The 18,327-nt window shown below is 40.9% G+C and overlaps 2 protein-coding genes across 5 annotated transcripts; both read left to right on the top strand.

Moving 5' to 3' along the window:
- The first annotated feature begins 5,039 nt into the window (after positions 1-5,039).
- On the top strand, positions 5,040-14,224 carry lrrc3ca (leucine rich repeat containing 3Ca). 2 transcript variants are annotated; one of them, XR_010911839.1, is made up of 3 exons: positions 5,040-5,681; positions 8,633-12,124; positions 14,089-14,224. XR_010911839.1 is itself a non-coding variant. In XM_067488029.1 (2 exons), exon 2 carries the CDS (start codon positions 8,716-8,718, stop codon positions 9,508-9,510), a length of 795 nt encoding a protein of 264 aa, XP_067344130.1. In that variant the 5' UTR covers positions 5,040-5,681; positions 8,633-8,715; the 3' UTR covers positions 9,511-13,874. The 2 variants fall into 2 exon arrangements, 1 of the variants encoding a protein (XP_067344130.1); XM_067488029.1 differs by lacking the exon at positions 14,089-14,224 and having other exon boundaries at positions 8,633-13,874.
- Positions 14,125-18,235, top strand: csf3a (colony stimulating factor 3 (granulocyte) a). Of its 3 annotated transcripts, none has more exons than XM_067488032.1 (5): positions 14,125-14,261; positions 15,975-16,147; positions 16,816-16,923; positions 17,043-17,183; positions 17,521-18,235. In XM_067488032.1, exons 2-5 carry the CDS (start codon positions 15,995-15,997, stop codon positions 17,710-17,712), a joined length of 594 nt encoding a protein of 197 aa, XP_067344133.1. In that variant the 5' UTR covers positions 14,125-14,261; positions 15,975-15,994; the 3' UTR covers positions 17,713-18,235. The 3 variants fall into 3 exon arrangements, with proteins under 3 accessions (XP_067344133.1, XP_067344131.1, XP_067344132.1); XM_067488030.1 differs by lacking the exon at positions 14,125-14,261 and adding an exon at positions 15,441-15,532; XM_067488031.1 differs by lacking the exon at positions 14,125-14,261 and adding an exon at positions 15,468-15,544.
- Positions 18,236-18,327: the final 92 nt, after the last annotated feature.

Raw genomic sequence — 18,327 nt, 5'->3', positions numbered from 1 at the left:
AAATCTGCTGATGCAACTCGACATCTTGTGTCATACAAGGATAGTACTGCTTTACAGACATCAGGTAAACAGCTGCTGCTCAAAACTCAGCACTTGACAGGTATGTCAGTGCTCGTTCCAGGAAATGCTTGAGCTGTGTGAAAGATACGTCAGTTGACAGTCCACAGTGAAAAGGATCATTTTTAACATCCATGTTTTTGTTCATTTTGGTTTCCATCCACAAGCAATAACTGCTTTTACTGCTGTACTTTTGGTTTTGGCATTTAAGTGTCACTTTATATATAATGCAGCTCACTTATTATCCTATTTTGTTATACTTTTTAAAATACTTTTTATAATAATCTGCATGTGTTCCTTAATAGTTTTTATTTTTTTGTCTTGTTTCTGTCCTAATTAAATTGAGAAAAGTGAAATTAAATGTTGTTGTACCTACATATTGGTTGCACCTGCATACTATACAAGCATTGTATTATTTATTATGAGCACCTGCTATTTTGATCCACTATATGTCCTGGATATATAACATTAGACAATAAAGTAGATATTGACTTTGACTTGGTATGATGACAATAAGGAAAATTCTTCTTTTTTCTTTAAAAGGGACCCGGTGGTTCAATGGGTAGAGCATTGGGTTGGGAGAAGGCCGCAGGACCGAATTCCACCCCACCAGGTGTGGCCATACCCAGCCTCCAAGGGCTACTTTGGTGTCAGTCTCGAGTCCGGATAAACAAATGGGTGGGTTGCGGCAGGAAAGAACATCAATGTGCGGAAAACGTTCCTCTGTGGTGACCCCTGAAGGGACAAGCTGAAAGCCGCTCATCTTTCTTTAAAAGATCAGCAAAGATAATAGGATGATACATGAGCTTAGGAACAGTGCTTTCTACGAATGCTTAAAAGATTAACAATAGTGAGACTATAAAATCAGCAATTTAGTATAATCATCATTTGATTGTTACTTTAAGTATACAAGCATTTTAATGTGCTCAAATCAAACAGCTAAAAGTTAAAGGAATAATTGATACTGTTCTGACTTTTTTAGGCAACAAATAAGCTACAGAAACTATTAGGGTAACTTAACATCAAGACCAGAGCTGCAAAAGCGTTTAGTTTTTTTGTACAAATTAAACTAATCAAACACATGATAAAAACGATTGTTAGACTGATCTATCATGGCTTTAATTTCACTTGAGTTCACATCATTGTTTTTAGGTAATTAGTTTTTCCTCTGCGTGTTAAATGAGAGGACAGGAAATAGAGCATCTAAATGCATGTACTGACATAAAAACACCAAGCCAAAATGAAATGATCTCAAAAAAGAGACACTTCTTCCTGTTCTCTGCATGGTAGGTTAGGCTGAATATGTATGCAAATGCAGTTGCAGTTGCAGAAAAAATAAAAAACAAAAAACTGAATAGAGCAACAACTGTGACAAAAGTATTGTTCTAAAAAACGTCTACAGAAAACCTTTGACATTTACAGCTTGAAGGACATTTAGTATTCACTAGCTTTACTTTTTAGGTCATTTTTTCATCATTACATTCCCAGCAGTGTCCTCACAGGTCCATAACATGACCTTTCAGGTGAACACCCCTCCCCGGCTGTTATTGTGAATATGTCTGAGAGACACAATGAAGGACTAAGAATTATTAATTACTTTAAAAGGGCAGTGGAAAACAGTTTCAATCACCTATATCCTGTGCTGGCAGGCAACTGCAGAACTAGAGCAACTTAACATTTAAGATACCACAATCAGTGATAGCACTTCACTGATTGCTGTGTATGATGCCTTCCATAAACACAGCCAGGGGTGTAATTTTTTTGCGGTTTTGTTTTTGTTGGCTAGACTGAGACACATGCTAAAAATAGGGTGGCAAGTTTGGAAAATGATTTAAAAAGTTTGAAGCTAAAATTTAAAATGTTTTCGAATACTGTAATGTGTTTATAAAGTGCTCAGTGGAAAATGTTTCAAATAATTAACTATAGTGAGACATAATAAGATAAAAATCCAAGGTTGCAACTGCAACAAAATTCTACTTTGACAAAATTAAAACTTCTTAATTGGTAATTTATTTCAGCGTCAGTTTGGTCAGTTATGTGATTTGTTTTAGTGGAATCCTGAAAGTGTCAAAGTCTGAGACCACCCCTCTGGCCCCGCCTTTGCTATAAATGTGTTGCAAATAAAATGTGCTCATAGCATGCAAAGTCAATTTTCACTGCCAGTTTTTTATACAGACTTAACAAAGAAAGATTGATCAACTTCATCAGCTGGCTGAGTGAAATACTGCACCATGACCTCAATACTATTGACTGAGAAAAGCATGAATGTATACGGAAATCATTTCTGTGCATGTATCAGTATCTGGACACCATTTAATTCTCTATTAGCCTGGTCCACTGGCATTTGTTCAAATCAGTTTTCCGGAGCCCTGGCACAGTTTATAGTAGAATGACAAACAAAAATAACCACTTGGATGATGAATTCAGTGGAGCTCAAAGCTATTGATAATGTCCTTCTGCTGAGGATTAGAGACACCAATGCTTATGGCACAAAACACTTTCATGTTGCCAGTCCACTGTTTCCTTAATGTCACTGATATCTGACTTCAAAGACCAAACTCCTCACAAGGAAGATGAGGTGAGGTGACCTGGGCTGTTAGTAACAGTAGCTGGAAAATTCTTTTAATGCAACTTTCTCACAGTTTTTGATTAAAAGGTTCAAGAAAGGCTGAGAAATAAAGAGAGAAAGCAGAGTGATGTTGTAGTCAGAAGGACAAGGCAGGACTTTGATCTTGCTCAGGAATGAGGAGTGAGCTGGCAGCCAGAGTGTGTGTGTGTGTGTGTGTGTGTGTGTGTCTGTGCGCTTAAGCATATAGTATGTGTGCATGTACTGTATGTGTCCTTGTGTGAGCAGGCAAGACAAAGTAGGAGAGAAGACGCAAATGAAAGCAGAGATCTCATTAATATGAGTCCACTGGAGCTCAGAGTGCACAGAAAAAGCTAATGGCAAAGCATTCCCTGTTGAGATGACATTGTGGAAACACTAGCACTAGTATTTTCTCAGCACAATTCCCACTCAGCTCTTTGGCTTCGTAGATTAATGTTAGCTTGCAGGAGCTGCCACCTGCACAGGTTTTGGGGTACACAGAGGACACCTGAACCTGCTTTGGGATACAGTACCTGTCAGACTCAAGAGAGAGATAAAAAAAAGAGAAAATAGGAAATTCCGATCCATTTAAAAGTGTAGTCTATCAGAAGTAATGCTCGGTTGATTGTGCATACAGAGAAGCCAACCACAGAGGAGCATTTGAAGTAATCTGATAAAGCTGGGAAAACTGAGTGCAAGTGCACTCTCCTCTGTTGATGAGGAAACTAATCCTATTTTCTGCAGTTTCACTGACATATGCCTTTCCACCTATCTGATCTTCTCCTAATTGACAAGAGGAGCCTCATGCTCTTCAGGCTATAAAAAGAGCAAGTACAGAGCAGCAGCAATGACTACCACGTTTATGTGTTTCTAATAGAGACCATAATGTACTGTGCTGGCTTTGTAACTCAATTTATCAACACTAGTAAGAAATAGCAATACACAACCAGAATGAAAACATTAAACGATTTGATTTCTGATATATTTGTATGTTGCATTGGTTTCTGTTAGATTCCTGTACATGTCCTGCAGGTGAACCTGGGTGCTCATCACTTTGGTGATAGGGTAGGTCACATAACCAGGTTAGCACAGTGAAAAGGTCCAACAAACTGACAAAGGATGGAAACAGACGGTGCAAAACAAAGAAAAACATTTTTTTCAATAAAATATTCAAATTCTATTCTAATTTTATCCTTTTAGCTTTAACGTTGTAAGACTGTTTCCAGCAGGCAACAGGCCTCCCAAAAATCTGACAGTCCACTCCTGCTGAGCCTCCTGCAAGACTCAGAGGTTTATGATTATAGATGAATGCAGAAACAACAACACGAGAAAAACTGATCAAATTCGAGGCTAAAAGAAACCATTTATATTGAGTAATAAAAATGTCATAATAATTTGATGTTGAATTATTAGGTCTATTCATATTTTTTATGAACAGAAAATAGCATTTTTACAATAGCATTGTGGTATTGTATGGGCATGGGAATGGATGCCTCCTACCCTCAATTACTATTTGGTTATCAATATTTGACGTTGTAGCTATTTATTGTTATCATTTCATCATTCCACCCTGGCCCCCAGTAAAACCGAATCTAGACCAGCCCCTGGTCTTCAGCAGCATTCCTAAAATCATGAGGTATATACAATGGCTTCCCAAAAATCAAAAAGGAAACAGTAATATTTAAATTTCAACAAAACCTACTGAACTAAACATGCACATTTTTGATACTACTCTAAAATACTGCAGTTTGTATTGAAAGCCTGTTTCAAGTTTCCTGTTTACCTTTCTATCATTTACAGGGTGTATAAGGTTCACTGGAAACATGAGTTTACAAATCATACAGCCAAGGCAGGATTACAGTGAGCCCTAATACGAGTTTACTGGACCGTCAACTTTTTTTCCACTCATTTTGTCTGAAGCTGAGAAACCAGTCAGTATTCTTATAGTGGAATACTAGCTTATTGAATTACACTCAATTTTATTTCAGGTTGTATAAGCATAATATTAAATGGAATATGAACTAGGATTGACACTGATAGCGCCTCAAGATTATGTGAAACTGTTGTATTGTGTTTGGTATTTTCTTAGGCTTGTGACTTTGAAGAATATTAGACAGGTAGCAAAATGATCCCACAGAACAGAAATGTTGGACTCTAACTCACAGTAGAGACAGAACAATAACAAGAAGGACGCATGGCTGCAGTGAATCATTAACTGTCTGTCACAGAGAACCACAGAGGGAATTTGTGGGGAGTGGATTTTAATTCCATTAATACATCATGACTGGCTGCTTGGCAGAGCCTTCCAGGCTCCTACCAATGCACGTCTGTTTTCACGGGGAATTTGATTGGACTTCCTTATCGGCTGACAGCAGGCCGAAGGAAAATGGTATGGAGACCCAAGCCCCTTTCTCTGGCAGCCTGGCTGCATGTTTGAAACAACAAGCTGGAGATCAAACATGATTAGTGCAGGCTACCAACCAGGAGCTCTGCACGGCGTGTGAGTGTGAGAGGGAGGGGATGCTCTTTACTTTGTCACCTGGTGCATGCACCTCAAGTCACTCACAGCAATGAGCAGTGCATTTAAATGAATCTCGTAGACTATTTCTGAAAGTCAGATTCTCTAACAAATTGCATCCATTAAGGATTTCCGTTTGTGCGTAAACACACTGCGCGCCACGTGTGTGCTCTTTTAAACTGTGCGGCACTAATTTCTGTTGGTGGAGACACAGGCATCAGAGTACAGGAGATTCCGCCATCGGTGGCTCGTCTTGCCCTCGGGCTCCGTCCTTTGCAATTCTCGCTGGCTCAGGCAATGTTGCCTAGTTTTCTGGTTGCGTGGAAACTAAAAAAGGCTGTACTGAGCGAACCGTAGGAGCATTTCCAGTGGCGCGTCGTGGTCGCCAGAGAAGCTCTCAGCACAAGTTTAACGAGCTGCGAGAGGATCTGATGGAATCGAACCGAAACCCTGAGCGACCAGCTGCTGGGCACTCGCTTAGAGACACATGATGAGGAGGAGAGGGAAAGCGGCAGAGACGTGAGTGTTTTGTTTGTGAAAGAATAAATGTTTGCTGTGTCTTAATGGGGATTTCTACGGATGCCTGGCGCTGTAGACACACACACACACACACACACACACACACACAGGGTGATTCTGACTTAAACAGGATGTACGAAAGACAAACTTAACAAGCATATTATTTCCCATGAGACGCTGTCTTTATCTCCTGTGTTCTGAGGTCGTTTGAAACCAGATGTTGCTGCTTATAAGTACAACTGAAATTTCAGCAGCTGTGTTTACATTTTGCACATTAAATCTAACCAGTTTGTGGTTTGATGAGTGTGAACTGAAGTTTACCAGTAAATAGATAATAAAATAATGAAGAGAGATGTTTTGATTGTAACAGAATCCTCACTAAGCTACTCTAAATGCCATTACATGACACTGTATTTTGTAACAGGGAACTCACGCATGTTGCTCTCAACCACATTAATTTATGGGGGGCGGGAAACGTGGTCTTAAAGTATTGAAATCTTGCCAAGCACAGCATTTTGCTCGAAAGAGCATCTCTGGTAATCGAGAGTGACACTGAATAGGGGATTGGGAGTGGATGGATCTATAAGTGTTGAAATATGATTACAGTTGCATTAAAAGCCTGCATTTAAAGTTGAAGATGTCAAGAAAGCTCTATTTTCATGTTTCCCTTTTTTGCCATCCACACCGGCATTTAGCTAGAAACCACCGGCTTATTTACCATTTAGATGTAATGTGATCCCCTGATGATTCCTCATTATTCATACATGAAAAACACTACAGCGGAAAATAAATTCATAAGAAGGCTTTACATTAAAATGCCTCTGCTGTTTGGCTTTGAGCCCAAATTGCTACTTCTCAGCTGGAGCCAGAGGGTCGTCAATAGAGCATTGACAGAAGTGAGACACTGACCTTTGGGTTCATGGGTGCTGTATTTATTATGTAAATCAGAAGCCGGAGGGACATTTATCACTGAGAAGGGAATGAGTTTAGGGACTCTGATGAAGATCTCAACTGATTTAGAGGCCAACTGTTTGACAGTGGGTTTACAGTAAATGATTGTGAGATGGGTTATATTAATGATAAGGGCGTAGACCATCCGTTGTTCTGCCAATGATTGTGTGTGATATGTTTAAAAAGCGGCTCTGGATGGAAAACTGTCTCTAAAAGTCTATGTGTGCCCCACCCTGCCCTCTGTCTTGTATCTCATCCACAGACAACACTTGTCTACATCCTCTCCTCCTTTTTTCTTTGACAGCTAACTCTGTTTTTTAGCTGTCCCCGTGACTTGCTAACATTTGCCCCCTGACTCAATATGTCATTAGTGTCCCTCAGCGTTCCTTGTGATGTTGTTGTAATGTTATCCCTCTCCTTAAATCCTCTTCATATCCTTCTTTCTCTCACCACCCTCTGCTCATGTGTCCAATTTCCCTTCTTGCCCACATGCTTTCTCCTCCTCCATCAATAGCCTTCTACGTCTGCTCCCCCATTATCTCCCTGCAAAATACCAGGCTGACATGATATGTGATGGGAAAAGTACAGCCTTTGCGGGAGCATAGGATTACCCGTTCAGTTTAGACGAGACCTTTTGTTTCCTTGGGTGTTTAAGCTGCATCTGTCGTGCTATTTTATTACCTCATACACCCTACTGACACTGTGTGCAGAGGGAAATCCTTTAGCAGTTTCTTTGTCTGCGCTTGATCAAGATGCATGTATGGTGAAACATTTCATGTCTGAGGGAGGCAACTACAGCAGTCAGAGCTTAATAGCACAGGCTTCATCTGTGCTGCTCTTGTGCATCAGCCTCCTCCTCCCCCAGTGGCTCATTATTGGGGTTGTCTGGCAGGCATTGCTTAAACCGACGTAACACAATGAGTATTATTACCTGTGTCTTGTATAAACAAATCACCTGTCCCCCCCTCACACACACATACACACCACCATTGCTACTACATGCTGTCTTCTACCCCCCAACATCATGTGATCCTTTGAAGTACTTAGAGATCGATTTCATTTTTTAATCTTGGTAAGTGGATGGCGCCCAGTCCCTAGCCATTTTGAAGAAATTAAGAAGACTGGTTGAACTCTGGTTCCTTTTAGTCTCAATGAAGACAGCTCATCACTGTCTGTTATGTTTGGTCTTATTGGCTTGGTTTGTAGCATTAGCATTTACCCTAACAAAGGGATTGGGTGGCCAACACTGATGGCACACTGTCTTAAGGAGTGTTTCTTCAGGAGGATTCGTAACTGGAGAGGACATAGAACTGATCAGCTATTAATGAGGTTTGTTAGGGTGGGTAGACCTGCCATTTTCAGAGTCATACATACAAAATATAAGTGTAATTTACAGGACACTCAGACAATTCTTAACCGCTCAGTTACATTTTTACTGTAAGGATGAGCAACTGCATAGATTAACAGACTATTAGCTATAAAATATAAAATGGTTACTTTAATACATAAGATGTTACAGAGTGGTAGCTATAATTCTAGAATAAAATAGAAACATGATCTATAAACCTCCATGAGAAATCTCATTGGTTACAGTGTCACATAAACATGTGCCTCTGTGTACTGAAATAGCCCCACACTACAGGGATGTCATTTATAAAAGAGGCACAGTGACAACAAAGGCTTTTCTTTGCTTGTTTTTCATGCTGGTATGAAGGGAATGTTTGATCCTTTGACTTTTTCTGGAAGTACAACAGAAGAGCAGTTGCCTCTGGCTACCTACATGCTAAAATGAGCATGCGGCATTCCTGCTGCTTCCTCACAACAATTAGACAAGCCACTGCCCCCCCCCCAAACAATGTGTTAAACAACAACAGAGTTTCTGAGACACGCTTTTAATTACCCATATTTTCTGTGTTTGACAGTACAGCCTGTAATCATTTTTCATAGTGTTGTCCTGCCACAACAAGTAATGTGACTTTTCTGTTGTTCTCCTGTTGTAGGCTCAGCTGCTACTGGGGAGGTTGATGTGGACGTCACCCTGTGAACCCAGGTGCTTCTTCCTAGGGCATGCCCATATTGCACGATGCCCCTCCTTCCAGACTGGCTTCTGCGCCACTCGGTGGTCATGTGTTTGCTTCTGCACAGCCTGGTGCTAATGACTTTCTGCTTCCACAACGCTGCCACTAGTTGCTCTAAGAGCTGCTACTGCTCTGAGAGCGAGGCCAGCGGCAAAACAGTGCGCTGCAGTAACCTGCAGCTCACAGAGATCCCCCAGGACATCCCTAATGACACACGCCGCATCTACCTAGACTTCAACCTCTTCACTTCCATCCCAACTAATGCTTTTGCAGGTTTTTCACATCTCATTGAACTGGATCTATCGCATAATGAATTAAGCCAGTTAGAACCAGGGGCTTTCAGAGGCCTGGGCTCCTCGTTACAGTTCCTGGACCTTTCTTTTAACAAGTTAGTAAACTTCAACCCTGAAGCTTTTGAGAGCTTGCGGGCCCGTGCTAACCTAACAAATAATCCATGGCATTGTGACTGCAACTTGCAGATGGCTATGCCCCATGTGGACCTGGAGCCTGCATCACTGACGGGTATTGTGTGTCAGACTTCAGATCCTGAGGAAATAGGAGTTCAAGGACTTGCCTTTCTGTTGGCACCAGACATAGACCTGTGTGTGGTGATGAAGAGGACTACAGATGTGGCCATGCTGGTTGTCATGTTTGGCTGGTTCACCATGGTCATATCCTACTTGGTCTACTATGTCCGGGCTAATCAAGAAGATGCCCGCAGACATCTGGAATATCTCAAGTCATTGCCCAGCAAGCAGGGCAAGTCAGATGAGTCTTCCACCATTAGTACTGTGGTTTAAGGACTGATGGAGCTACACGTGGGACCGAATGGTGTAACCCCACACCTAACAGGATGAAGCTGCAACCTGCAGTCACAGTAATTCTCAGACACATTTTTCCAACTGTTGACAGTGAGGCAAAGTGGCCAACAAACATGTGCCTGTGCAGGAAAAACAGGCCAATGCAACAGAGCTCAGATAAATAATTAATCTTTCAGCGGCCCATTAAGACATTTTGTTGGCTGAGTTGATGGCCTAGTCCTTGCGCAAGGGAAGTAAAAGCAGCGGTGTGGGTTTTAGCAGACTCCAAGTATGGGACACAAATTGGATTTCTCCAGTGGGGCATGCATTTCAAGGCACCACTCTCACAGTATTCAGGACACAACGTCATACAGCAATTTGAAGTGGGTAAAGGCAACACCAGAACAAGGAGCTTTGTATACATCCGTTTTCCACTAAAGTCCCTACACTATTCACCAGTAGACTAGAAGTAAAACAATGTTTTCCATTTAAATTGTTGATATTTTTGGGTGGTTTCTCGTGCTGAATGCCGTCAACCGTCTCACAAAATAACAATGCACTTTTAACTCTTGATGATGTAGCAGATCTCTGTGTGACGAAGGACTCAGTTATTCTGTAATGCTTTTGATAGTAGCCTACCAGTTCCGTTCCAGTAACAGCTGCAAACCTCTGAGCTTTCTGTGTACAGCATGCTAAGACAGGAAACCCCCCACTGGCTTATTAATAGGACCAGTTTGACCCCTAAAGACAACACAGTCGTAGTCCACACTGCAGTGATATGTTTGTCCACGTCAGCCCTTTTAAAGTCTTATTTATCAAATTCAGAGGGAAGGATGTTGTAGGTTTATGAGGTAGGAAGACACCAAATACTTGTGTTTCTTTAATTGTTTAGCTCTGATAGAAATTGTGAGCCCTGATACTTGAAACTCTCTGCAGCTCTGGAATTACTCCTCAGCATAATATGCTAATGTTGACATGCCAGTTTTTAGTCTCAAGCCAATAACTCTGTGGGCAGCATGTACTAATTGTCAGAAAAGCTTTATTTGAGAAGCAGAGAATTTGAGGTTACTGTAGTTCAGATGTCATGAAATAAAATAAATAAATAAATGGAAGCGAGAGAGACTTATAATCAAAACAGGGACACGTTTTTCATATCCTGAAAAAGCCCTTCAGCAAACACTCATTACACTCCTTCATTCTCATGCCTTTACAAAGTGCACAGGTTGCCGCTGGAAGCCATATCATCTAATCCAGTCTCTCCCATGGGTTTTCAATCTCATACCAAATATCACTTATAACACTGCTGATCCATTTTAAAGAGCTGATGTGATGAAATTGTCAATATAAACTGAGACCACAAAAGGAAAATGTATTTGAGTGGAGATGTAATTTAATCCACACTTGAAGGTAAGAATAGCCAAGTGCAGGTTTGAATAATGAAATTTGAGGTCTAAGATGTGGGAAATGGTTTGTCAACAAGGGTCTCCATGTGTCAGACATACAAATGCCTCTAGAGCAGAGCAAGACCAATAAAATATTTACGATGGCCATAAAAAAAGCACAAAGTCTGGGAATACACCCAGCATCTCGTGTGACCCACTTCTTGACGAGGAATTAAGGGAGTATGCCACGGGGGGATCAGCTGCCCTACTCTCTGCTGCCTGACTTAAGCAAACACTGACCACATGCCCATGATCTGCACGGTGAGGTTCACAAGGACTCACAGTCAGTCACACCTCATCCCTAAACTGCCTCCATCAAAGGCTACTAGGGCTTAGTCTCACAGCACTCTATTATTATAAAGGAGTAGTATGACATTTTGGGAAATACACTTAAAGGGGTATATCACAAAAGCAGCAAATTAAGCGGCTGCATACTTTGTCAAATGGCAGCAAATCTGCTTCCCAACATCTTTAAAGTGAATCAGTCCTATGTATCCAAACTCAGTAGATGTCAACAAGGTATCAAGCATGTGAAACAACAACAAAACACCAGCACCTCTTTCCATCCATCCATCCATTATCTGTCACCGCTTATCCTGGTCAGGGTCACAGGGGAGCTGCAGCCTATTTCAGCTGTCATTGGGTGAGAGGCGGGGTTCACCCTCAACAAGATTCCAGTCTATGTCAGGGTTAACACAGAGAGACATACAGAAACAGACAATCATTCACACTTACGTTGCCCTTAGGTGTGAATGTATGTCTCTGGACTCTGGGAAGAAATCCACGCAGGCACAGGGACAACAGTCAAACACCACACAAAAAGGCCAAAGCCTGCCAGGGATTTGAACCGGGGACCTTCCACCTGTGAGATGGCAGCGCTCCCCGGCACTTTTAATGCTCAATAATTAACTTGCTAGTGTTATTTTCTATTCACTTTGCTTTGATAAAAGTACGAACATATTTCGTGGTTATGTGTGCTAGCCATTCTCTTTGTGTGTTCCTCTTTGTTGGCTGTATCTGCTCAACACTTTCCATGCTCCATAGCTTCTATTAACAGGCTGAGTTTGTTTTACAGAAAAAAAATGATATTGATCTTGACAGAGTTAATCTTGAGGAAGCCGGGTACAGGCTCCCGTGACGAGCAGGAGTTCAACAGTACTGAAAAATAGATGGTAAGCCTCTCTCTCTGACATTTCCTGCCAATACACACACACAAACACACACACACACTAAGCAGCCTCTCTTTCCTCTTATAACAGACTCTCACAGTGTCTTTGAAACCAGCCACTGTTACAGGAGCCTCACCACCGCAGAAGATAAACAAAATTAACAGACATGTTAGTTTTCATTTCAGCTAATGTACGTGAGCATGTGCATTCTTTTGTTCACCTGTATGTACAACAAGTGTGTGTGCATGCTGGGGGTGAGGGTACTGGTAATGTAACACCTTTGTTCCCCAGCACACACAAATGTTGCTGAGGTTAATTTAAATTTCAGGCCAGGTCAGCTTGCCCCGCCTGCTATTAGACACGTTACACTGGTGTGAGCATTACAACTGCTGGGTAATGGGACACAAAGTGGGGGATAAGGTGACACATTCAATCCCACAGAGCACGTTCCTGTTTGGGATTGGGTTGCAGGTGAAAATGTTTCCAGGCTTTGAGATCACATGGGGTCTCCCAGGGCGGGCCCATGTGGGCACAAAAAAGGTAAGAAACACCAAAGAGCGACAATGATAATCTTTGAAGTACTGTTAGTGTCACAGACAAATGATTATGATTAATGCAGATGTCAGAAGACAACACTGTGTCAAGGTCCAAGCTTCATGTTGTGTGACACAGCTCCCCCTGTTGTGCCTGAATGTGAGGAAATTAAATGACTTAATGTTAAAATTTTTCACATTAAGATTAGCATTTATTAGTTAAAGGTTGCATAATGTAAGAAATTTAAATCATCGCTGCAAACAAAGTACATGTTAGAAGCATGCAGAGACACAGGGGCTGCGACCAATCAGTGTTGTGTAACAAACTCACGTTCCCACAAGAGCAGCAAATTTGTGTTTGTCTTTAATTTTTAAATAAATAAATTAGACTTGAGACATACATTAAGGCAGGAGAGAGAGAATACTTGAATATTTTTATGTTTATTTTGTGTAGGTGCATTAAGCAGTCATATTTGTCTGATCTTGTGTCTTGTATGTGATTCATACTTTTTAGGCAATGAAAAGCTATGTCATATTTTCTATGAAAACATTTTCTGAACAACATCCATTCATGTTTAAACCTACTTCCTCTGAGGAGGTGCAGAGTAATCAGTAAACAGCTACACCTTAGCTAACCCATCATCACATGACACACGAATTAACATTAAAAACAATTCACATTAAAGATTTTTGTAATATACATTTTGGTGGAAATCAATCATGGAACACGTTATTTCAGAAGGCAGATGTTTGTGTTAAAGGGACTGATGTTCCTCATGAACATGTCAAGATGATTTAATACCAGTTTGCTCAAACACACAAATATCAGAATAAAATCTGCGTATCTTCTATGATCACAGCAGATTAAACACTCTATTTGTTAGTTTTCATACAAACACATTTTATGAATTTCTTGTTACCATTAAGTGTTCCCAGGAGTCTGAAACTCCTTTCTTTAACTAATATGTCCAATATTTAATCATTCAATCTTTTTCTTTGAGCTTTTTAAGCCCATGCCCACAAACACAGTGTTGTTGACTTGAACAGAAACTATATTTGACACAGAAAGGGGAACTGAAAGAGGTTAGGGCTGAATGAGAAATCCCTTTCTGTTCTCTTTGTGGATACTCTCCTTGCCTGCCATCGTATGACCCATCTTACCTCTTAAATCCCACAACATTGACCTGTGGGTCCATCTTCTAAATACTCATGCTAGGAATTAGCTGTTCAAAAAACGACACTGTGTTATGCTTCAAATGAAATAAATAAACCACTTTTAGGGTACTGAAAAGGGGAAAACATGCTTGTGCTGCTTTTTCAATGCCCAGCAAAACACAGGTTAGCACACAGTTCACCTGCATCCCAATAGTGCATCACTGACGCGGCCACAGAGCGAGGCCTCAGCAGTGAATAATGCCCTCCTTTCATGGGCAGGATTGATTGAAGATCAGATGAGTGTGGATTTCAAGGATCAGATTTGATGGCTTCACTTCGCAGCCTATCAAGCATGGCCCGATCTGACATCCAGTAGCTGCACTGACTGATCAAGAGACCTGCTACAGCAAAGTGACCTGCTACAGCGGAGCAACAAAAGTGACCTACATACAGTAATTACACATCTCTCACTGTTTTGGTATATGTTTGGAATTAACTATGTATTCTGTAAATCATGATTTAATGGAACATTTTAAGAGATAAACTACTATTTTTAGTGTTGGAATTGAGATTAATCTCTTTTGTACTGACAGATTTATGACTACTTTCAGATTTTCTACAATAAATATGTAGCTGGAGCAAACAGTTGATGAGGGAAGAGAGTAAATCAATCGTGCAAGAATCCACTGACTGTCTCTTCAAAAACCTACTGTTAAAACTAAATGTGTCATAACTTTTTTAGATCTTGTACTTTTACTTTACATGGGCTTGCAAATTGCTTGCAGGCATCACACATCACACACAAAAAAACACACACGAGTTTCATTGTGTGAAACATATACAGGTGCAAAATTTTTCATCTCATTATTTTAAATAGCACAAAAATGTAAAACGAATGTTTTTTTAAACCACAAGATGGCACTATGGTATAAGGTTTTTTTCCTTTCTTGCCTTACAAGCTGATAAAATTGACCTGTTGATGCAAGAAGTCTAGTAATCTCATGTAAAGTCAGTCAGTGCCTGTGTGACTCAAATCAAATCGTCCTCTTTATTCAGGTTTGAAAGTGGGCTGTTTCTTTGCAGTGGGACTGTGTACTTCTATAATATGTGACGCCAGTTCCACCCCTGTTTTATCATTTATGACAAATATATGTGGCCAGTAGTCTATTTTTACAAAAGGAAAAACCACATATCTTCATCCACAGACCTGTCACGATAGCTTAGCACTACTTGCAGTGACTTCACACTTAAAACAGGAAGGCTTTTTCGGTTTCAGTCTCTCTCAGTCCTGGTCCACTCGCAGTGACGGAATGAAAGGAATTTCTTGAATTGTGTTACAGGAAATAGGTATTGCAATGCATTTCACTGCTTTAAAAAAAATCATTTTAACGTGTACATTTTGTGGTTTATCGTATTTCCATAGTTGCTGTACAAATTATTATTGTTTTACCAATTTAAAGCCCACAGTGTTCAATCACTGAACAGAAACCCCAATATTGTGATTTACCTGAATTCAATATTGCACCATTATGAGTTCCACAATTTAAATCCACGCAACCTAAATGAGTGAATTTCATGGAAAATGTGTTTTGTAACACATGACAAATTACGGGAAGTTCCCTGACTATACATGTCAGTATAAGTGGCCCATAAATCATGCCTGGTATCCACTCGAGGTCAATAGTTGGACATTCCTCCACAGAGGCCATGGACCTCCTGATTGGTGAGTGCTGAGGTAATGCTTTACGAAATGCTGCTTTCTTCCCTGCTGATCAGAAAACAGAAGGAGGCTACAGAAACACACTGAGGTGTGGCTGAGGATACAAAGTTCGTTTTAAGCCAGTGGTCTATTTATTACAGATGCTGCCGTTTTAACATCTGCTTAAATCGTCCCACTCGCTATGTTTATCACTTTTGGCTTAGGTTTCACATTACAGTAGCTAATCTCAAGTCGTCCAGCTATTTAGGTGACAGTGGGGCGGGGGGGGAGGGGGGCATGCTCAGTGCTACAGCACGGAGGAGCTGCAGAGAACAGACAGGCTTTGTTCTGCCTGTTCCCATCCTCTGCCTCAGTCCTATATCAACAATAGACTGGATGTACAAAGGAGGGCGTGATGCCTCAGCACTGATGGTTCTCTGATGTTTTGACGTTTCTCCTCTTGCAGTTTTTGCCATTCCCTGCTACATGGCCAGCCTCGCCAGCGGCGCACCTCTGCCGGAGGAAATCGCACTTGTTGGGGATCCGAAGTTCCAGGACCTTGTTCAAAAGAGCCGCAGCATAACAAAAAAGATCCTGGACTCCATCCACGACACGCACAAATCCTGTATTTCTACTCAGGTGAGATGCAGTGGGTTAAACGTGTTTAAGGGAGATGTGAAAGGCTGCTGCGTGAAGAGCGCGTAGGTCTGTGTGTGCGCCCTAAACGATTCGTGCGCGTGATTAGGTCTGATACTCAGGACTGTGTGTCTGTCCCTATTCTGAAAGGCTGTTTGACCTGATGAGACATGTTATAAATAGGACCAAATGTTAACAAATGACTGTTAATCCTCAGTGAGCTGTTATTACACAAATAAAGCTGCCATTGGACCAACGCTCGCGTTTCAGCTGCAATGAATGTGAAAAGGAAGCTAAAAGGAAACAGTGTTAATTTTTTTTTAGTCTGTGGCTTAAATATTTTCAGCAATAAGGATGTCAGTTTGTCCACGATTCACACAGTGGTGAAACGTTTTGAAGTGACCCACATTTACCATTTTTACAGTAAGTAAATGTAAGTGATGTTGGCCAGGGTAAGGGCAGTTTTAAAGTACCCCATCCTACATCAGCCTAGTACGCTTACCTTTTACTTATAATACTAGTTTGCATGACATTTACACGTAATGGTGTGGTGCTATTACTACTTGGACCTAAGGCTATAAACACGACTTTTTCTCTCACACTTTCACCCACATTTTGTGTTGCATGTCAAGCTGCAATCTGTTCCTAACATCTTTATCTCTTTCCTGCAGACACTAAGGCTCGACTCCCCAGAAACTTCAAAGCTTGCAGTAATGGCATCCAACATTGGCATTTCCTCTGCTCCTGTACTAAAAGTTGTGTCAGAAGAATTTACTTTGGTAAGCATCGGCTAAGGGGAATTTTTAAACGTGTACATATACATATATAATTTATATCAATCATAACAATGGTTAAACATCGAAGAACATGACCAATTGGTTTGTATTGTTTTTTTAAGGAGACCAGTTTGACACGAATGTCCGAGGGTCTTCAGCTTCACCGGGCCCTGCTAAACTTTGTCTCTCCTCATTTGCCAAACATACACAAAGTCACTGAGCTAGTGGCTGACATCAGAGACCTCACCTTAAAGATCGATAAGGTAAGAGACCATTTCCAAATCGCTATCTGTCCTAACTAATAATTTATATTGTTACCTCCTTCACAACGCCAATGCCTTTGGGGAGACTGTGGCGCAGGAGGTAGAGCGGTCGTACACCACTCCCCCAATTGCTGGTTCGACATGTGCTCCTCCGGTCACATGTCGAAGTGTTCTTGAGCAAGACACTAACCAAAACTTTGTTGCTCCTGGTGAGCGTTGGCCGTCGGTGTGTGTGAATGTAGTGCGCGAACGGGTGAAGGAGAAGCAGTGTAAATTGCTTTAAGTACCAATAGGTAGAAAAGTGCAGAGCATTTACCCTTTGTGCTTTGCTTCACAGATGCTGAAAATAGCCCAAACAGAGGCATATGTGCAGCCTACACCAATATCGGTGGCTTTACGTCTACCAGGAGAATACGAAGTGCAGGTGGCAGCACACCTGATGCTGGTGCAGCTCCAGACTTTTGGGCAGGACATGATCCGCTGCCTGAGGGATCTGGACAAGAGCAATGACGAGGAAACAGAGAGCTGACCAATAAGTGCTACACTAACAGCTTTTGTCTTATGTCAAAACATACTGCATTGTGTCATTTGTAGATATTTATTTAAGATTTAATCTATTCTTTATTTATAAGTAGATATTTATGTATTTATGTACGAGGAGGAAGAGGGACTATTTATTAAAAAGATGTATTTACTTAAATCAAGAAGGTCCTGGGCCCTTTCTGTCTTCCCTTTGCAAGCTTGCATTTCCTTCTGTTAAGACATGCATCCTTGTTAACTGTCAAGATAAGTGGTGAAGATAATCAGTGGATAGATTTTAGATAACCCAGCTTTGTATTACTCACTTCAGGTTGTTGACAGCTAAAGTAGGAGTTGGATTTTGAACACAACTAGCTGGCTTCTACTCAAAACACTAAACTACATTTATTTAAACGACCTACACACTAAATCATTTTCCACCTCACCTCAAAAACAATATCCACACTCATTTCATTTTTTAAAATCATGTAAGGTTATGTTACTGGATCCCATCTCATTACATTGGCCCAAAGTATGTTTAAATGTACATGATCTTTACCAGCTACTGATTTTTGCATAATTATAGAGTTTCTATTTTTGTATTAAATAATTTTTTATTAATTGT

The sequence above is a fragment of the Channa argus genome, chromosome 20 (assembly GCF_033026475.1).
Source record: "Channa argus isolate prfri chromosome 20, Channa argus male v1.0, whole genome shotgun sequence".
Taxonomy (NCBI): Eukaryota; Metazoa; Chordata; class Actinopteri; order Anabantiformes; family Channidae; genus Channa; species Channa argus.
This window is presented reverse-complemented; position numbering and strand designations above follow the sequence as displayed.

What these genes read in the sequence shown, in the direction of transcription:
- csf3a (XM_067488030.1), top strand. Translation starts at nt 15,466, where the DNA reads ATGCCTGGTATCCACTCGAGGTCAATAGTTGGACATTCCTCCACAGAG. An exon ending in GGCCATGGACCTCCTGATTG is followed by an intron (nt 15,533 to 15,974) that starts GTGAGTGCTGAG and finishes CTCCTCTTGCAG; the next exon opens with TTTTTGCCATTCCCTGCTAC. An exon ending in AATCCTGTATTTCTACTCAG is followed by an intron (nt 16,148 to 16,815) that starts GTGAGATGCAGT and finishes TCTTTCCTGCAG; the next exon opens with ACACTAAGGCTCGACTCCCC.
- lrrc3ca (XM_067488029.1), top strand. Translation starts at nt 8,716, where the DNA reads ATGCCCCTCCTTCCAGACTGGCTTCTGCGCCACTCGGTGGTCATGTGT.